Source organism: Littorina saxatilis, linkage group LG15 (genome assembly GCF_037325665.1).
Source record: "Littorina saxatilis isolate snail1 linkage group LG15, US_GU_Lsax_2.0, whole genome shotgun sequence".
Classification (NCBI taxonomy): domain Eukaryota; kingdom Metazoa; phylum Mollusca; class Gastropoda; order Littorinimorpha; family Littorinidae; genus Littorina; species Littorina saxatilis.
In genome coordinates this window covers 36,979,763-36,998,228 of record NC_090259.1, presented here as the reverse complement: position 1 = coordinate 36,998,228, position 18,466 = coordinate 36,979,763, and the positions used below count along the sequence as shown (strand labels likewise).

Here is an 18,466-nt window from a genome sequence, read left to right as displayed (position 1 = left end):
TGAACACGCTGCAAGCACAGAAACATTGAACACACTGGAAGCACAGAAACATTGAACACGCTGGAAGCACAGAAACATTGAACAAGCTGCAAGCACAGAAACATTGAACACGCTGGAAGCACAGAAACATTGAACACGCTGCAAGCACAAAAACATTGAACACGCTGCAAGCACAGAAACATTGAACACGCTGGAAGCACAGAAACATAGAACACGCTGCAAGCACAGAAACATTGAACACGCTGGAAGCACAGAAACATTGAACACGCTGCAAGCACAGAAACATTGAACACGCTGGAAGCACAGAAACATTGAACACGCTGGAAGCACAGAAACATTGAACACGCTGCAAGCACAGAAACATTGAACACGCTGGAAGCACAGAAACATTGAACACGCTGCAAGCACAGAAACATTGAACACGCTGGAAGCACAGAAACATTGAACACGCTGGAAGCACAGAAACATTGAACACGCTGCAAGCACAGAAACATTGAACACGCTGCAAGCACAGAAACATTGAACACGCTGCAAGCACAGAAACATTGAACACGCTGGAAGCACAGAAACATTGAACACGCTGGAAGCACAGAAACATTGAACACGCTGGAAGCACAGAAACATTGAACACGCTGCAAGCACAAAAACATTGAACACGCTGCAAGCACAGAAACATTGAACACGCTGCAAGCACAGAAACATTGAACACACTGGAAGCACAGAAACATTGAACACGCTGCAAGCACAGAAACATTGAACACGCTGCAAGCACAGAAACATTGAACACGCTGCAAGCACAGAAACATTGAACACGCTGCAAGCACAGAAACATTGAACACGCTGCAAGCACAGAAACATTGAACACGCTGCAAGCACAGAAACATTGAACACGCTGGAAGCACAGAAACATTGAACACGCTGGAAGCACAGAAACATTGAACACGCTGCAAGCACAGAAACATTGAACACGCTGGAACAACAGTGGTACCTGCAATGAGAGGTCACTTTCTCCAGACAAGTGAAATCGTTTCAGTTTATCTACCTATCCTTTTGTTATTGGTGAAAGGTACACACTTGAACAAACACAAAGAGTCACATGAACAAAGACTGACAGAAACACACACACACACAAAACGACATGCAGTCGTTGACACATACTTGTACACATGCACATACATGCAGATAAGATAGGATAAGATAAGATAAATATTGAACTTTTATTGGATGTGCTTCTTTTTACATCCAGTCCTCACCTGATGAGGGACTACCTACATCACATATATATTTACACAGCCACAAACGCACAAACACACTGGAAAACCAGAAACATGTCAAAGGAAGCATGGTGCACAATAATTGTCAATGTCTCCATACAGACTGTACATCAATAATTTAACTTCTATAGAAACAGACAATTAATGTTCGAGAGATTCATTTGCTACACAAAGAATTTACATCAATAATTTAATTTCTATAGAAACAGACGATTGTATGAGAGACTCATTTGCTACATTGACTTCTCACCGACTCCATGCTGTTTGGCAAGCTGCAAGAGTTTCTTGTCTTCTTCGTACGTCCATGCCTTTCCCGAGATCTTGGGGTCCAGACTGTTAACATAGCTGTTGGAAACACAAAGTTGCACCGTTATTGATACAGTTTATAACTACATTTAAAACAAAGACTTCTCTCAATGTTAACTGTCAAACACTGTAAACATGTGTAAAAATCAGCTAGGGAATGCGTCTGTGAAGAAAAGTATTCCTGAAATTTGTCTCCTTGCATTTTGTTCCCACTGACCGTAGTGATCGTATTTTAGACAATCAAGCGTATAAAATACAGTGACATCGTATGGGTTCCCAGGTCTGTCCTACCGTTCTCTGCACTGTTCCCGTGTGCGGCCCGGCACCAGCTCACTGACTATCCCCCAGCTGGTGCTCCCCACCAGGTGGACAGCTGCCATCAGTTGCTGCCAGACAAAGTACCGTTATAAGCAAGTGAGGTAGAGTCAAAATGGTAAGATATAGATAACAAAGGGAAGTAAGCACTCTAAATATAGACAACATCAGTAGAGAGTAATGTGGCGCCAGTCACATAACACACACACAAAGACACACACACAAAGACATGCACACACACACACATATGCACACACACACACATACACACCTTCTGCTCTGACATACACTAACAACAACAAAAATCATTTAAAGTTACTCATCTGCAACAACAAGAGACGAATTCTGAAAATAACTTGTATGGTTTGTATGCTCCTGTCCATGTGTTTCCGACAAACCCCTCACTAGTGATTGGCCAATCCAATGTTTGTCAGAGGTTTTGGCATGAGTATTCACTCTCCCACAACCTCTACAAACCCGAAGGAGTTACTTCCGAAAATCGTCTATTATCAATGAATAATACTAAAATAGCAGAGACAAAATGCTAGTGCGTACCCCATCCTCTGCTTCTGTCCAGTAGCCCTTGTTGATGTCAGGGTCCAGTTTTGTGAAACGCTTGTAGCACTGCAGGCCACTCCGCCCCTCCATGAAAGAAGACACTGGCAACAAACACCCAGCCACACATGAGGTCATCATAAAAAGGTCTGTACTACAGTGGAACCTCCCTTTTAAGACCTCCACAAATGCAAGTCTTAAATTGGGGGTCAAATTACACAGGCTATCAACAGAAAGTCTGAGAAAACAGGGTCTTAAAAGGGTGGAGGTCTTAAATTGGGGGGTCTGAAAAGGGGGGTTCCACTGTACAGCATGGGGCGGAAAGTGTCCAGGAAGATCATACAAAATCGTGCAATCTGGTTTAAACTTGCGAGCAAACTGTGATCTCTGGAGCCTTGAAAATGTGAAATACATTGGAGCCCATCTTTTAAAACCTACACAAATTTGAGAAATGTAAGTCTTAAAACCTGTGGCAAACATTGGAGGGGCCAATCACTAGCGAGGGTTGTGCCAGCATTGGGATACTAGAGTTAATGAAATAAAATGAAAAAAGAAAAAGCTATTGTGGTACTGACCCTTGGTCCAGTTGAAGTGAACCTGGCGACATTTCTCCACCACTGAGATCAGCTGCTTGTCCTCCTCTTTTGACCATGGTCTGAAAACAGTGACATACAGTTGACACCTATCTGTAATGACCAGCAAAGGACCAGACAAAAGTAATCATAATAGACAGCTGGTCGCTATGGAAAGGTGAATTATACAGGGAAAAAGCTTGTTGCAGATCAGTTGGGGGCGTCAAGGAGGTCGTTATCCTGAAGCCAGGGCAGGTTTGACTGTATGATCAAACATTCACAACACCTGCATACACACATCATGCTTAATAGATGTATGATCAAACATTCACAACACCTGCATACACACATCATGCTTAATAGATGTATGATCAAACATTCACAACACCTGCATGCACACATCATGCTTAATAGACACATTCGGTAGCTTGTTTATTAACCACACACTGTATGATCAAACATTCACAACACCTGCATACACACATCATGCTTAATAGACACATTTGGTGGCTTGTTTATTAACCACACACAAATCAGCAAATGATTTAGAATAATATTTCCAAAAAGATACTCACTTCATGGTATTGCCTGCTAAAATGGAGCAGCCAGCAGCCATTTTGTGTGAAAACAAACAATCTTCATCTTTATGTATCTGTCTCATTTTATTTTAATTGCATTTCAAGCAGAGGTTGCCAGCATTTGGCTTAATGAAGTTTCATTTTGCATCTGCTTTAAAAACAAAAAAACAACGAACCTTGACAACATTTCAGGGTTAAGGTGTTGCTGGTAATACTGCAAACACTGGAAAGCTGTTCTTCCTGTCTGGAAAAGAAAGAAAAAACACAGAAAGTAAACAAAAGAATTGGCACAAGTATTTTGCAACTTTTACCACTTTTTCCCAAACGCTGTCACACAAGTTTTTAGTAATGTGATGAACAAAATGATATTTCGGTAAGTACCAAATGCCAATACATGGATAACCAAATCCACCCTAATCTGAAAGTCATCTGAAAATCATAATCAAAAATTTTAGTAATACATTTTCATTTGATTAATATACTTACCCAACTCACATATAGCAATTAACTCTAGTTCAGTGCTGGTAACGCTGTACGCATCCCCTTGGTAACAAGGGAAGCCCCTCTAAAAAAAGAGTGACCAATCCCATAAGGCCATATTAATACATACTTCCGACTTCCGTATGCGCGCGCATACGCCGCCATATGCATCATTCCAAACGAAGCCCAACTCACTCCCTTATTTAGAAATCCACCCCCCACAGCGGGGAGGCGGGAGGGAATAAACGATGTGAGTTGGGTAAGTATATTAATCAAATGAAAATTTATTACTAAAATTTTTGATTAAATTACATATCTTACCCAACTCACATATAGCAGATTGCTACTATAGGTGGAGGGCACTTAACCCAATCAGGAATTGAGAATCTGTCCTGCCGCTAACAGAGCAGGTAACCCAGAAACACATTCTATCTCAATGCATAGGCATCTCTGAGATAAACATCGATGAAAAACCTTTCAATAAAGCCAGCAAGCCGACTCAAGAACTCAGTTCTGCCAGGAGACCAAATCGAAGAACAGCTAGAGTGGAAGCCCAATTTCTTGCCTCGTGAGGCCTAGCTGTAGTAAAGGGCAAAACTGCCCTGACATCCCCTGCCTGACTCTGCCACCATACATAAACTTGTCTAACTATGGTGGAGACCCAATTGGCTAACACTACTCTCGAGATATCTTTAAAACGCACCATATCGAGTGAGATAAAAAGAAGTTTCTGAGATTCCGATCTAGTGTGCAGAGTCCTTAACAGAAAACTGTAGAGGGCTCTAACCGTACAAAAATGTACAACCGAATCTCCAAGAGCCATGAAAATGCTCAAGAAAGGAAAATTGAGTCCATGCTGTCCGAAGGGGGAGGACTGACTGACTGCCCCCCCCCCCCCCATCTACTGCCACCACTTGAAGGCATACCTAAACACTGTGGCAGTCCATCTAGCTAAGGTTGACTTCAAAAAGTCATTACCTCTACCAAAGTTGATAGACATTCTTTCCTTCTTTATATAACATAATCCGTGTTTAACGTCGTATCTAACCGTTCAAGGTTAGAGGGCGACGAAGCAGAAAGATAAGAACAAGAGCCCTTAGATTTAATGATCTCAAACAATCCGTGCGAGTCAGAAAAAATCTTCAGAATTCGAAAAGATCAAATGGCTAAATATGGCTCTAGGGGAGCCAAAATAGTGATTAAGATTTGAACGGTGAATCGAAGTTGGTTACTCCAGATTTCGCTTATATGCCAGAAATCCCAAAAGAAACCTAAGTGCCATAGATCAGTCTTTCTCCGAAAAGCTGTCTATAGCAAAATTAGCAGAAAAAACCCTTACTCCCACTTCTCACAGAAGCTACCAGAGTAAGCATGGCCGCTTTCCGTGTTGATCAGCAAGGCTAGTTATGTAAAAGAGTCAAAGAATCCAATCCCAAAAACCCCAAAACTAGGAGCAAAGTCCAAGAAAGGACTGAAGATCAGCTTTCAGCAAGCCTAATGTAGGCCCTCTTAAACTTGCTGGTTAAAAGCCACCAAGAGAAAAATTTGCACCGAGCTGTCTCAGTGAAACTGATATGACATAATGTCTTAAACAAAGACGTGGGAGAAAAAGAACGGAAAGCCAGAATAGGTGGCTCGCCACCTTCATTGTACAGAGAGAAGAGGAGTTCTATCCGTTAAAACATAAGCCATCTGTTCCAAGCCAGACAACAAGACAAGTACCAGTCCAGAGTTGACGGGCAGAAGAGCCCGAGCAACTCAAAAATATCCTTACCGTAGACACCCGTGAGAAACGAGTGTGAGCGAAACCGGAGCCCTCTTGCCAGCCTTACGAGGTCTGGCAACCCAGAATGAACGGGCCCATACTGTGCGACCGGCAGGCCGCTCAAAGTAAAAACAAGTGTATAAATTTCCATGCCCGGCAATCAGGCGACGAACATAAGCAAAAGGCGATAGTACCAAAAGGCAAAAACTCCTAATAGAAGTTTCTCCCATTCCCCCGAAGGAACAAAATCACGTGGTCAAAAAGTGGCCATTATGACCGACAGACTTAGAGAGTCCGCTAAGTCATAGAGACTCTCATGAAGGTACTTCGCTGCTAAAAAGATCTGGTGATGGTAAAACCACCAAAACCTCTCATGTTCCGTGAGGAAGCGATAGGGAGTGAGAGACCCCCTTTCCTTGAAGAGAAAAGCCCCCTGTGGAGTTGTCTGCTTGAAACAACACATGTTCCAACCCTTTGTTCTATTGCTTAACGCCCAACAGACCACAAAGGGTCCTATCAAAGCTGAGAAGCCTTAGACATCTAATGTGTTCCAGCCCTGCACTCCCAGTTACACCTGGAGTAAAGGACTTCTATAAAGTGCCGCTTGCACAATCTCCTCCAAGAGATCCAAAACGGCTCAACAAACGTTTGACTTAGAAAAAAGATCAGAACCCTGAAGCTCTGAAATACCAAACGAACCCTGAAAGAGAACCAAAAGGGAGGCACCCGTGTCTCCCCCCACAAAGAGGAAAACCTAATCCCCCCAGCCGCTGTGTTAAACACAAAGGCGAAAGAAGAGTGATGCCGAGAACTAACTTCCAGTTGACATAACTGCCACAAGTGTGAAAGAAAGCGTGCTTTTGTGTGCCTACCAACACCCACCGCTAACTTGCCTCAGGGGGAAGAAAGGTGGATATCTGACACAGAACCCTGCCACGAACGCGAGGGTAAGGAGACAAAAGGTAAAGTCGAGAACGGCGAGCCTGAAGCCTTTATTTTGAAAACAATAAAAAGCCAAGGCCTGCCGCGCACTTTCCTTCTGCAGTGAGCTTTTTAAGATAGAGACGAATCCCTGTGCATAGAGGCGAACTCACAAAGAGGAACCCTCAAGAAAAGAAGAGATTAAAGCCTCGCCAAAAGAACAAACTTTTAGAAAGAGACCTACACCCAGGCTAAAAGCAAAGCTACATCCTTTGTATCCGCGTCCTGACGGAACACAAAAATATCCAGATAGGACGTAACCGCACACGAGAGAGAGCAAAAACAAGATTTGTTAAAAAGCGGTAAATGTAAAGGAGTGCGGCCATAATGAAACATAGCCAGGAGATCCTTGTTCTGACAGAGAGACAGTCACTCCTTGCTATTAACATCCAGATGGATGTTTGCCAATTCCGGGGAACCCGGTGGCGGTTCCGTAGAAAAAACAACAGATTAACCTACGTTCTTAAGCTTGGAGTAAACCGAAGCCTACGGATAGCGGTCAGCGAGTGACGCGCTGCTTGAGCAGATGACGCAAGCTAAAGCCCCGCCGCCGCAGGAGCTAAGCCGAGCGTTGCCCACAAAGGAAGTGGTAACAAAGGAGCCATAATTGTGGAAAAAATTCCACAAGCACAAACGACCCCAACAGAGAATCCAAGAACATAACGTTCTAAGATTCCCTAAAAGGCTCATGTCAGCTGAAAAATGCGCAAAACGCGGCAAAGCTGAAGTATGAGCTTCCCCATGAGAAGCCAACAAAGGCAGAGATGGGGCAAAAGCATCGATTGAGTTCGCAAATTGATCCTAAGAAGGAGCAAGACACGCCAAAAAAGATGGAGGAGAAAGGCAGATGACAATGCTACCGCTAACCCTACAGGGAAAAAGCGCGTAGTCACCCCTGCCATCCATGTAAACAAAGATGGCAGCTTCGCTAAAAGTCAAAAAAAGAGGCGTCTCCATCTGCCTCAGAAGCTTAGTCTTCCAAAAACCCCATCATCCTGTAGAGTAGTATTCTAACCATCTACAAAAGGATGAGAACCGGAAACCAATCCCGAAAAAGCAACACTTGCCAAAAGGGAAAGGTTTGGAAAGAATTTCCCAAAAGCCGGAACTCCGAAAGGATATTCCATCCACCTGCCTCAACCCAGCTGAAAGCCTGGAAAAGGAAGTGGATTTAGCCTGAGTAACAGCAGAGGAACCGCAACAACGGAACCGAAAGCCGAAGACTGATGAGCGCCAACTACCAACACCACAGTGTTAACGGCAGAAGGCTATACCACCCTGTAACCGGAAGCCACAGCCGCAAAAGCGTTAGCAAAATCGGCCATGGATTGGCAAATATCAGAACCAACCGGATGCCTAAACATGCACCAGAAGATCCTATTGTACCCTGAAGCCGCTTAAGCCACCAGTGCCACTGCACTTGACAGCCTAAACGGCAATTTGAATTCAGTGCAACCACCTCTGCGGAAGCCCTGTCTTCTGAACAGCCGTCAGGCACACCCGTGCCATCCGGAAGCTGACCCCCTGCTTGACTGCCATAGTCAAACAAAGAGCCAGCTATACTGTTCTCTTCCTGCCCCCCGGGCGGAAGCGGAAGACGCACACCCTTACCGCATTCTAAAGAAGCGGTTGGTTGCGCAAATCTTCCGTTCGCTCTCCAAGGTTCCTAACCGCCACCGACCTGCTGCCAATGCAGTCAGAGCCAGCCTCAGTTTCGGAACTTTCACCCACAAAGCCGTAGCCCGGAGTTACTTTCTCTTGGAAACGCTCTACCCTTTCTCCGAAGAACCCGGATACTTGGGTAGAAGACATACCTTTAAACTGGTGTGAACCACCGGGAACCGGAACACGGGCCACAAGCAAAGGCATGGTCCCATCATCCCGTTCGGCAAGACCTTCAGCCTGAGACACAGTAGCAGACGGTGAAGGGCGAATGTTGGCAAGCGACGAAACCCCCGTCACACCGGCAGCGAACGCATCTCCGCCCGCATGGAAGCAATCTCCCCTGCCAAGGAAGAAACCTGTGAACTTAAAGAGAGCAACAATGTCGCCACGTCCGCAGACGCAAGACCGGGAAACGCAGAAACCAAGGAAGCCTTAGCGGGCTTATCCACAGGAGAAACCTTGTCTAAAGGTTTAGCAGTCAAAAATGGAGTAGGAGGCATGACAACCAAAACATCGATACATTTTTGCAAAGACGATTCATGAACCGAAACAAAAGCCTGTCCGGAAGCCTTTGCTTTCCTAGGCGTTTACTTTGTCGGCGGAGAACCAGCAGTAACTCGTTTAGACGACTGCCGCTTCTTGGCGTTACCCGCCATGACCAAAACAACTCACGAAAAATTTTGCAAACAAGAAAATTTCACAAGTTCAATTTAAGGTCAAACGCCCACAAACACAAGCAAAAAACCAGAAAGATCTCACCTCAACATGTAGAGACGATAAGACAAGCAAGAAGATACCAAGAGGTAAGTGACCAGGTCCGTAGACGAAGTGACAAACGGCTGAACACAGCCAGAGCGTACAAAAACACGACCAGTCCCACTGCTCGCTGAGTATGGAATGATGCATATGGCGGCATATGCGCGCGCATACGGAAGTATGTATTAATATGGCCTTATGGGATTGGTCACTCTTTTTTTAGAGGGGCTTCCCTTGTTACCAAGGGGATGCGTACAGCGTTACCAGCACTGAACTAGAGTTAATTGCTATATGTGAGTTGGGTAAGATATGTAATTTAATCTGGAAATGAATGGAGTTTACTTTGCCTAAAATCTGTATAAATTACAATGGAACTCGCATTTTCAATTTAATTTGCAGCCTCTTTGAAGAGAACATTTTGGGAAGCATGCTCTTAAAAGAGGGGTTCCACTGTACAAAAAGGGATTAAGCTGTACAGTGGAACAACCCCCCCCCCCCCTTTTTAAGATCACCCACTTCAAGACTTGCTCCATTTTAAGACCCTGTTTTCACAGACTTTCTGTTCATAACCCTTGCAAATTTAATAATGATAATAATAATACAATGTAATAATAAATAACTTTTCTATAGCTTGAGTTCCAGCAATTGGCTCCAGGTGCTTTACAATTTCATTCCAAAACAAACTCCCCAAAATCGCTATATGCTTCCTAAATGGCATGGTAAAAACGGTCATACACGTAAACATCCACTCGTGCAAAAAAACTATGAGTGAACGTGAGAGTTTCAGCCCATGTACAAAGAGGAAGAAGAATTCTGAGACAAACGAGCAATTAACCTCAGTTGAACCCCGTTTTAAGACTCCTGCTTCCTTTTTAAGACCTGATTTTCTATGATGTTTGGAGGTCTTAAATAGGTCTACCCACCCCAAGCTGCTGTGCGATGTAACCCCATTTTAAGACCCGATTTTCTCTGAATTTTGTAGGTGTTAAACGGGTGTACCCACCCCTAGCTGCTGTGCGATGTAGACCCAGTTGGAGCCATTGGTCTCCTTGATGAGTTCAGACAATCGCTGTTCCTCTTCAGGTTTCCACTCGTCATGGTTTATCCGAGGGCTGACGCTGTGCAGCCAAGCACGTTGACAGACCTGCCAGTCTCGCCTGCCGTGAAACTGTCACAGAAACAAAACGTGTCTTCATGCAAGAGTTTCTATGGTACCACAAGTAAAAATCCTAACCAAGAAAGGCAGAGCGCTAAGAAACAAAGGGAAGTAAAGGCTCTAACTGTGAACAACAACAAGCGAAAGATATGCAAGTCATTTGTTCATTTCATAATTATTACAACTATGGTGTAAATCGTTCAATAGTTCTAAGGGCCTAACAAAGACTTTGACATAAAAAATACATGCACAAATCAGCATTTCTGTAGCTATGCATTTCAATTCTTCCTCTTTACTGAACCACAGTTGTTTGCATGAACACTTAACATTTACCTTCATTTTATTGTCCATGCACAGCTGCAGGTGTTTACATCTCATTGAAACTTAATCCTCAGATGGCAAATATAACTAGGCCCAAGGAAAGTTTGAAAAGGCTTACGTTACTCCTGAACCAGGAGATGACAGTATTAAAAGCCTGACCAGAATTATAGCATGCGGTCAATGAGTCTTCACATCTCAGTCTGTTTTGTTCAATAATATTAGGCTTACGTTAAACTACTAAACCAGGAGATGACAGTATTAACAGCCTGACCAGAATTATAGAATGCGGTCAATGAGTCTTCACATCTCAGTCGGTTTTGTTTCATTGCTGTATATTTTAAAACAAGAAGAGCAAACGCTCGATCGAGTCACTTTCGCAGTTCTGAATATTATATGAGGCATCAGATGGACAGGAAGAAATTGCTATTCACAACACAATACAGATGTAAATAATTTGATGTAAAGAATAATCCTATAAAGTTTGAATCAAATCCGATGAATAGTTTCAGAGATATGATATTTCAATTTTTTTCCTTCAAGACATACCTGTGACCTTGAAAAAGGTCAAAGGTCACCAAAGCAGACGTCAAAGTGTAGAGGTCACTGGGAGTCACGTTCACATAAAATTTGAGCCCTGTCACTTTTATAGTTTCCGAGAAAAGCCCAACGTTAAGTTGTGTGTTGCCGAACAGAAAAGGCTAGTTATCTCCCTTGTTTTTCTGATAACGTTCGTAAAAGGCTACAGATGTAAATACTTTGATGTAAAGAATAATCCTACAAAGTTTCAATCACATCCGATGAACTTTGTCAAAGATATAAAATGTCTAATTTTTCCTTTGACGCTGACCTGTGACCTTGAAAAAGGTCAAAGGTCAACGAAACCATCGTTAAAGTGTAGAGGTCATTGGAGGTCACGACTAAACAAAATATGAGCCGGATCGCTTTGATAGTTTCCGAGAAAAGTCCAACGTTAAGGTGGTGTCTACGGACGGCCGGCCGGCCGGACAGACTAACACTGACCGATTACATAGAGTCACTTTTTCTCAAGTGACTCAATGACTAATTGTGACAGTGAACTGTAATTTCAGCATTCACACAGGAAAGTCTTAAACTTTTTCGTTGCCAAAGTGCAACACTATAAGAGAGTAAAACTGCTTACTGTGATGTTTGAAATCTTCATCCAGTCGACTCTATTTGTGTCGACATTTGCCAGGAGCTGGTCCTGAGGGGTCTTCCTGCAACACATTCACATGAAACAAGTCATCTTCCATGTCACACAAAAGGAATGTGTCGTACTGCTGTACACAGCCAAATAAAACCAGCACTTTTCACCATTTTGTTACTTTCAGGGCTGTATATATGTGTACCTGAAAGTGAGTGTGTCTGCATTTTCTGAAACTACTCTCTCTCTACTTTTTGGTTTTCCATCCATGATAACATCCCTTACCTTTTTTGTTCAATCTCCTCATCAATGTTAGCGATCCTGGCTTTGATCAGATGCCATTCTTCACCGTTCTCGGCCGTCTGCTCCAGTTTCTCCTCTTCAATCTCTCGTCTGCAAAGCACACGTGTTAACATTGTTCAAAATGAAGATGCTTGCTGTAAATCTATCAAAATATACAGGAGCAAAAATGTTATGATCCCAAAACAATCATCAACAAACTTTGAAACCTACGTATCTATCTGTAGTCTACACATTCTAAAATCAAACAAAGTGTGAACATTTGAACAAGAACAAATGGCGGGGTAAAAACGGTCATACAGGTAAAAGTCGTGGGAGTTTTCAGCCCATGGACCAAACAAACAAACAAGGACAAAAAAAATGCTCTTTAAACAACGAGAAGAAAATAATCAAAAACAAAATATACAATGTACTGACCTACTAAGCAGAGGCTGAAGAAGCTTTTCCAACGCATCCTCAGTCACCACCTTGATAAGAATCTTCTTATGTCGCTGGTACCCTGAGTAAGAGACAATTGTTCTTACATTACACTAAAAACACAAGAAAAACAAGGCAACTGCTTTTCTCAAGGATAGTGGTACCTGTGATGAATGCATACTTGGGGCCAGCCAAAAGGGCCTCTAAATTGTAGATAACCTGTTACATTCTTCACTATTGCTTTTCTTCACTCAGCATTTCAACAGCCAAACAAACGTGAAAGAATAAATGCCCTTTTTGTATTCCACGTCTTGTTCAAGCTTGGCTACAGGCCGCAATAACAGAACATTTGAATAGATATTGTTGTATGTGGCAATGTTTGAAACCAACTAACACTGGAACCACCCTTTCAAGACATTGCTTTCTCACATTTTCTGTTCATAATCACCATAAATTCAACCCCATTTCAAGACTCCCTCCTTTGTAAGAGCAGAATTTCTCAGACTTCTGGGGTCTTAAAATGGGGGTTCTAGTGTAAGAATAAAAGAAGCATTACATGGGGCGTCTGGTCTTTTGTCCAGGTCAGGTTCCTGAGCCAGTATCTTCAGTTTGACATCTTCATTGGACGCAGGGGTCTGAAGGGAGAACCAAAGCAAGTTTGTGTTATCATCTCTTTCTTTTCAACAACACTTAACGAGTAAACACACACACTTTTGACTGAAACTCACACTCACACCTATGTGTGCACAAGCCCTCAAAATCATACACACATGTGTACAAGAGCACACACACACACACACACACACACACAGATGAACACACACACACATACTAACACTCAGAAACAGGACAGGCAATGTAGCATAACACTAGTTGATTTGTATATGAGCAAACAGGCCGACACATGAAGAAATAATCACACACACACAGACACACACACACACATATAAGATTAAAAAAAGACAAAACATACTCCCACAGCCATATTTGATCTTAAAATAAGGCACACATACACACTCACACTCATACACAAATATGTGTGCACCAGCACTCACAGTAACACACAAACACATGACTGAAGTAGACAAAAGCACTCACAGAGCCAAATCTGATCTTGAAGTAGGGTATGCTTGTGTTGTAGGGGAATCTCTTCCTAGTGTTCTGCTGCAGGTGAGAATCCTTGGCTTCTTCCTCAACACGTCTCTGAAATCATCACGCAACGGTCAGCATGTACAGTGGAGCCCCCTTTTTAAGACCCCCACCCCCCCCCTTATTGAAGACCTCGTCCGTTTTAAGACATTACTTTCTAAGATTCTCTCTTCATAACTTTTGTAATTTTACCTCACTTTTAAAACCCGATTTTCTCAGTTTTCGGAGGAAGCATGCTGGGTATTTTCGTGTTTCTATAACCCACCGAACTCTGACATGGATTACAGGATCGTTTTCGTGCGCACTTGGTCTTGTGCTTGCGTGTACACACGGCGGGTGTTCGGACACCGAGGAGAGTCTGCACACAAAGTTGACTCTGAGAAATAAATCTCTCGTCGAACGTGATGACGAACTCACGCTGACAGCGGCCAACTGGATACAAATCCAGCGCGCTACCGACTGAGCTACATCCCAGCCCCCATCCTAGCAGTGATCTAGAAATTAGATAGAGGTCAGCCAAACTTTGTGAGAAAAAACCAATGCTGTTGAACGGCTATTTACTATGGAAACCCCCTTTTAAACCCTGGACAATCTAAACCAAATTAGGTCTTAAAGTTCGGGCGGGGATGTAGCTCAGTCGGTAGCGCGCTGGATTTGTATCCAGTTGGCCGCTGTCAGTGTGAGTTCGTCCCACGTTCGGCGAGAGATTTATTTCTCAGAGTCAACTTTGTGTGCAGACTTTCCTCGGTGTCCGAACACCCCCCGTGTGTACACGCAAGCACAAGACCAAGTGCGCACGAAAAAGATCCTGTAATCCATGTCAGAGTTCGGTGGGTTATAGAAACACGAAAATACCCAGCACGCTTCCTCCGAAAGCGGCGTATAGCTGCCTAAATGGCGGGGTAAAAAAGGTCATACACGTAAAAGCCGTGGGAGTTTCAGCCCATGAACGAACAAACAAACAAGGTCTTAAACTTCAAGAGGAGAAAGTCTTAAAATGGAGGTAAATTTACAGAGGACATGAACAGAAAATCTGAAAAAGCAAGGTCTGGAAAGGGGGTGGGGTGGTGGTAAATTGGGGGTCTTAACGAAGGAGGTCGGGTGGTGGTAAATTGGGGGTCTTAACGAAGGGGGTGGGGTGGTGGTAAATTGGGGGTCTGAAAAGGGGGTTCCACTGTATGAGTGAGCCAGTCTGAACGGTCCATCAGCAAACAGTCATGAATAAAATGTATTTAATGCGAAAAAAGTAAATAAGTTTTTTTTAAAGTAAAAAATGTTAAAATCTTGTTGTACCTGTGCCTCCCTGTTGTCGGCCAGTTCCAGTTCAATGCGGCCAATGTGCTCTCGGACAATCTCTTGGTACGTTCGGTTGATGACCAGACAGGACTCGAGCGTGGCGGGGAGGGAGGAGGAGTCCAGTTTCTCCAGCACCACCCCCACCTCCCGGAACAGCTCGGTGTCATCATCAGCATCGGTCGTCACAGACTGGGTCTGAGGGGGCAAGTGTCACATCATTGCTAGTGGATCATGCCTTTTTATACTCAACATAGGGGAGAAATTCTTACCTTGATTAATCATCAAAAATCAAGAATTGTAGGTTGTAATGTCAGCCCTGCAAGTCCAAAAAATGGTGTACTAGTAAAATGTTGAATCTTAATGTCTAATGTAAAGCGCCATGAGACTGCCATTCGGCGGTGAACAGCGCTATAAAAGAATATTTTATTATTATCCAAGCGGAGCGCGGGCGAAGCCCGCGCGTAGCGAGGTAGTTTTTTTTTTCATCTCCCAGCACTGAAAATTTTTTTGCCAAGTGGTGTCTGTCTGTGAACATTGTTCTAGAATTCATCTTTTAGCACAATATTAGCGACACTGTTTGGACAATTCTATTAAAATTAGGCGTACAAACTGATTTTGTTTCGGGGAATCCTCTCAGAGGATCAGAATTTTCATATAATATCATCGGAAGCTGTTACAACGGGAAAATGTGAAACTTTTGTCACTTTTTAACATGGAATTTCATCTTTGAGCGTTTCAAGCGGACTTTAATAAAATAGTTATTTGCGAATTAAGCAGCGGAAGACACTCACCGGTTCAACATGTGTATGGTCATTAAACCTCAAAACATTTCAGTAAGTGGTTTAGACAAACACCTCCGACATGTGAGGGTGACTGGTTTGTAGCTGAAGAGTTTTTTTCTAAAGTGTGTTCTAAATACAAATGACGTACTGGTAATGATGTAATGAGTTGTTCTAATCTTGTTCTTGGAACTCTTGCTGTTCCAAGCTTGTTCTTAGCAAGTCTTGGTGACGAGAACAAAGACTATCAATGAAATCTTTAGAAATAACCTCTGACAACGACGACGATGACGACGACGACGACGATAACAACAACAACAACAAATGACATCGACGACGACGACGACAACAACAACAACAACAACAACAACAACAACAACAACAACAACAACAACAACAACAACAACAACAACAACAAAAACAACAACACGAGAACAACAACAATCACGACAACGAACATGACAACAACAACACCAACAACTACGACGACAACTACAACGACTGGGTTATGATGACATCACCAATGATTTATCAAATGTTCAGTGTCAAGGCTGTTAAAAAATCGTTAAATCCTATTTCTTCACTGATTCTTATGAAATTTTAAAGGTAGGTTTGTTGTCCCCAACTTATTTTCACTCCATACTTTTCCAGAAGAAAAACATAATTTTGGCAGTTAAAAACCGTTAAATTTCAATTCTTCACCGATATTTATGAAATTTTGTGGGTAGGTTCGTTGTCCCCAACTGATTTTCACTCTATACTTTTCCAGAAGAAAGACATAATTTTGGCAGTTAAAAAACGTTAAATTTCAATTCTTCACCTATCTTTATGAAATTTAGTGGGTGGGTCCGTTGTCCCAAACTGAATTTTAAGACATACTTTTCCAGACAAAAAACCTTATTTTTGGCAGTTAAAAACCGTTAAATCTAAATTCTTCATCGATATTTATGAAATTGTGTGGGTAGGTTCGTTGTCCCCAACTGATTTTCACTCCATACTTTTCCAGAAGAAAAACATAATTTTGGCAGTTAAAAACCGTTACATTTAAATTTTCACCTATCTTTATGAAATTTAGTGGGTGGGTCCGTTGTCCCAAACTGAATTTCAAGACAAACTATTCCAGTCAAAAAAACTTATTTTTGGCAGTTAAAAACCGTTAAGTCTCAATTCTACACCGATATTTATGACATTTTGTGGGTAGGTTTGTTGTCAGATTTGACATGATGGCAGAATTGAAAGTGTGAGATATCCTGATGTTTCACAATTTATGCTGCATAATTCAGCCCCATAGGCGCTTGAATTTTAGGTGGAGTTGGATTTTTTTTCAGCCCAAACCAGTAACCCCCACATGGTTTTCATGTCCCTTTCTGAGAGACTTCGAGAAGTTTCAATTTGACGTCATGATTAGCCTGCCGCATTAGCAAGTATGAAAACACGTCATCGATGACACATTTTAAGACAGAGAGAGAGAGAGAGAGAGAGAGAGAGAGAGAGAGAGAGAGAGAGAAAGAGAAAGAGAGAGAGAGAGAGAGAGAGAGAGAGAGAGAGAGAGAGAGAGAGAGAGAGAGAATCATGTACACACAGATGGACGACTTCGCTTGGGGTATGTACTGCCCGGCAGTACACATCTACTTAATTATTATTATTATTATTATTATTATTATCTCTCTCTCTCTCTCTTTCTGAAAATCCAATCTCTATCAAAGACAGCTGTAGTGGTTTAAATGCAAACATCATTTGATTCATACAGTTGATGAATGATTTACCTCATTTGTTGGGTGCGATCCAATGCTCTGACCACTTGGTGTTGTTCTGCCACCTGGTGGAACAGGACAAATATATTATTTTATTCTCAACTAAAGTTGAGCATGAATAACTAATGTTAAATGTTGAATTCAAGAATCTGAACTTTTAACTGAAGCTCTAAAGAATAAGATTAAGAGCTGTGGGGAACTCTTCAAATTCAATGAAGATTTAATTACTTGCAAAAAAACCACCAAAAAAATGCATAGTTTGTATAAATAAAATAAAGGAATGAAAAGGGGACAAAAGAAGACAAACTATATATATATATATTTTTTTTTTAAATTAACAACAACCAAGAATTGAAGAAAAAGAGAGATATATGAAAAGAGCAGACAAGAAACTCAGCCAATAGCCAAGCCCCGCAGCTCAGCAGTTTTCTCCCCTCCGGAAAAAATCGAAGTTCCTTCCCTTGCCAAATTGGCTCTTCCACACATACAACCTTTAATTATTAATGAAGCAGTTGATTGATTCACGTTCGGACCATTGCGTTACTTTCTGAAGACCTTACCCGCACTACGGAGAGACAGTGAAGCAACAGAGGCTGTAGCAGAGCCATGTTTTTCCAAGTCAATGAAAAGCGCGTCGTCGTCGTCACTATCAATATCATCGTCGCTTCCCACTATATCGTACTGCCACAGGCTACTGTCCTCTTCTAGAGTGTGCTGCAGTTTTTCAATATCTGCCTGAAGCTCTTCCCTTTCATCCTCCATGATTGCTTTTATCTATCGTTCAGAATGTCACAAAACCGCAAGATAGTTTGATCTCGTCATTTTGGTTCCACGAAGGAAGTGCGCGCTGTTGTAAGGTCAAGGCCACAGGAAGTGGCAGCAGAT

General features: G+C 42.5%; 1 protein-coding gene across 1 annotated transcript in view; it reads right to left on the bottom strand.

Annotated features, from left to right (window-relative positions):
• The window catches only part of LOC138949235 (uncharacterized), a 42,251-nt gene extending 23,829 nt beyond the window's left edge, over positions 1-18,422 (bottom strand). Inside the window, exons 1-14 of the mRNA XM_070321008.1 lie at positions 18,142-18,422; positions 17,594-17,646; positions 15,046-15,243; positions 13,702-13,806; positions 13,160-13,238; positions 12,604-12,685; positions 12,172-12,279; positions 11,884-11,959; positions 10,251-10,415; positions 3,777-3,844; positions 3,026-3,105; positions 2,451-2,554; positions 1,872-1,966; positions 1,525-1,619 (exon numbers count right to left, since the gene is read on the bottom strand). Coding sequence (XP_070177109.1) covers positions 1,525-1,619; positions 1,872-1,966; positions 2,451-2,554; positions 3,026-3,105; positions 3,777-3,844; positions 10,251-10,415; positions 11,884-11,959; positions 12,172-12,279; positions 12,604-12,685; positions 13,160-13,238; positions 13,702-13,806; positions 15,046-15,243; positions 17,594-17,646; positions 18,142-18,343 — 1,510 coding nt within the window. The 5' untranslated portion in view covers positions 18,344-18,422. The remainder of the gene's footprint in view (positions 1-1,524; positions 1,620-1,871; positions 1,967-2,450; positions 2,555-3,025; positions 3,106-3,776; positions 3,845-10,250; positions 10,416-11,883; positions 11,960-12,171; positions 12,280-12,603; positions 12,686-13,159; positions 13,239-13,701; positions 13,807-15,045; positions 15,244-17,593; positions 17,647-18,141) is intronic.
• Between the last annotated feature and the right edge of the window lie 44 nt (positions 18,423-18,466).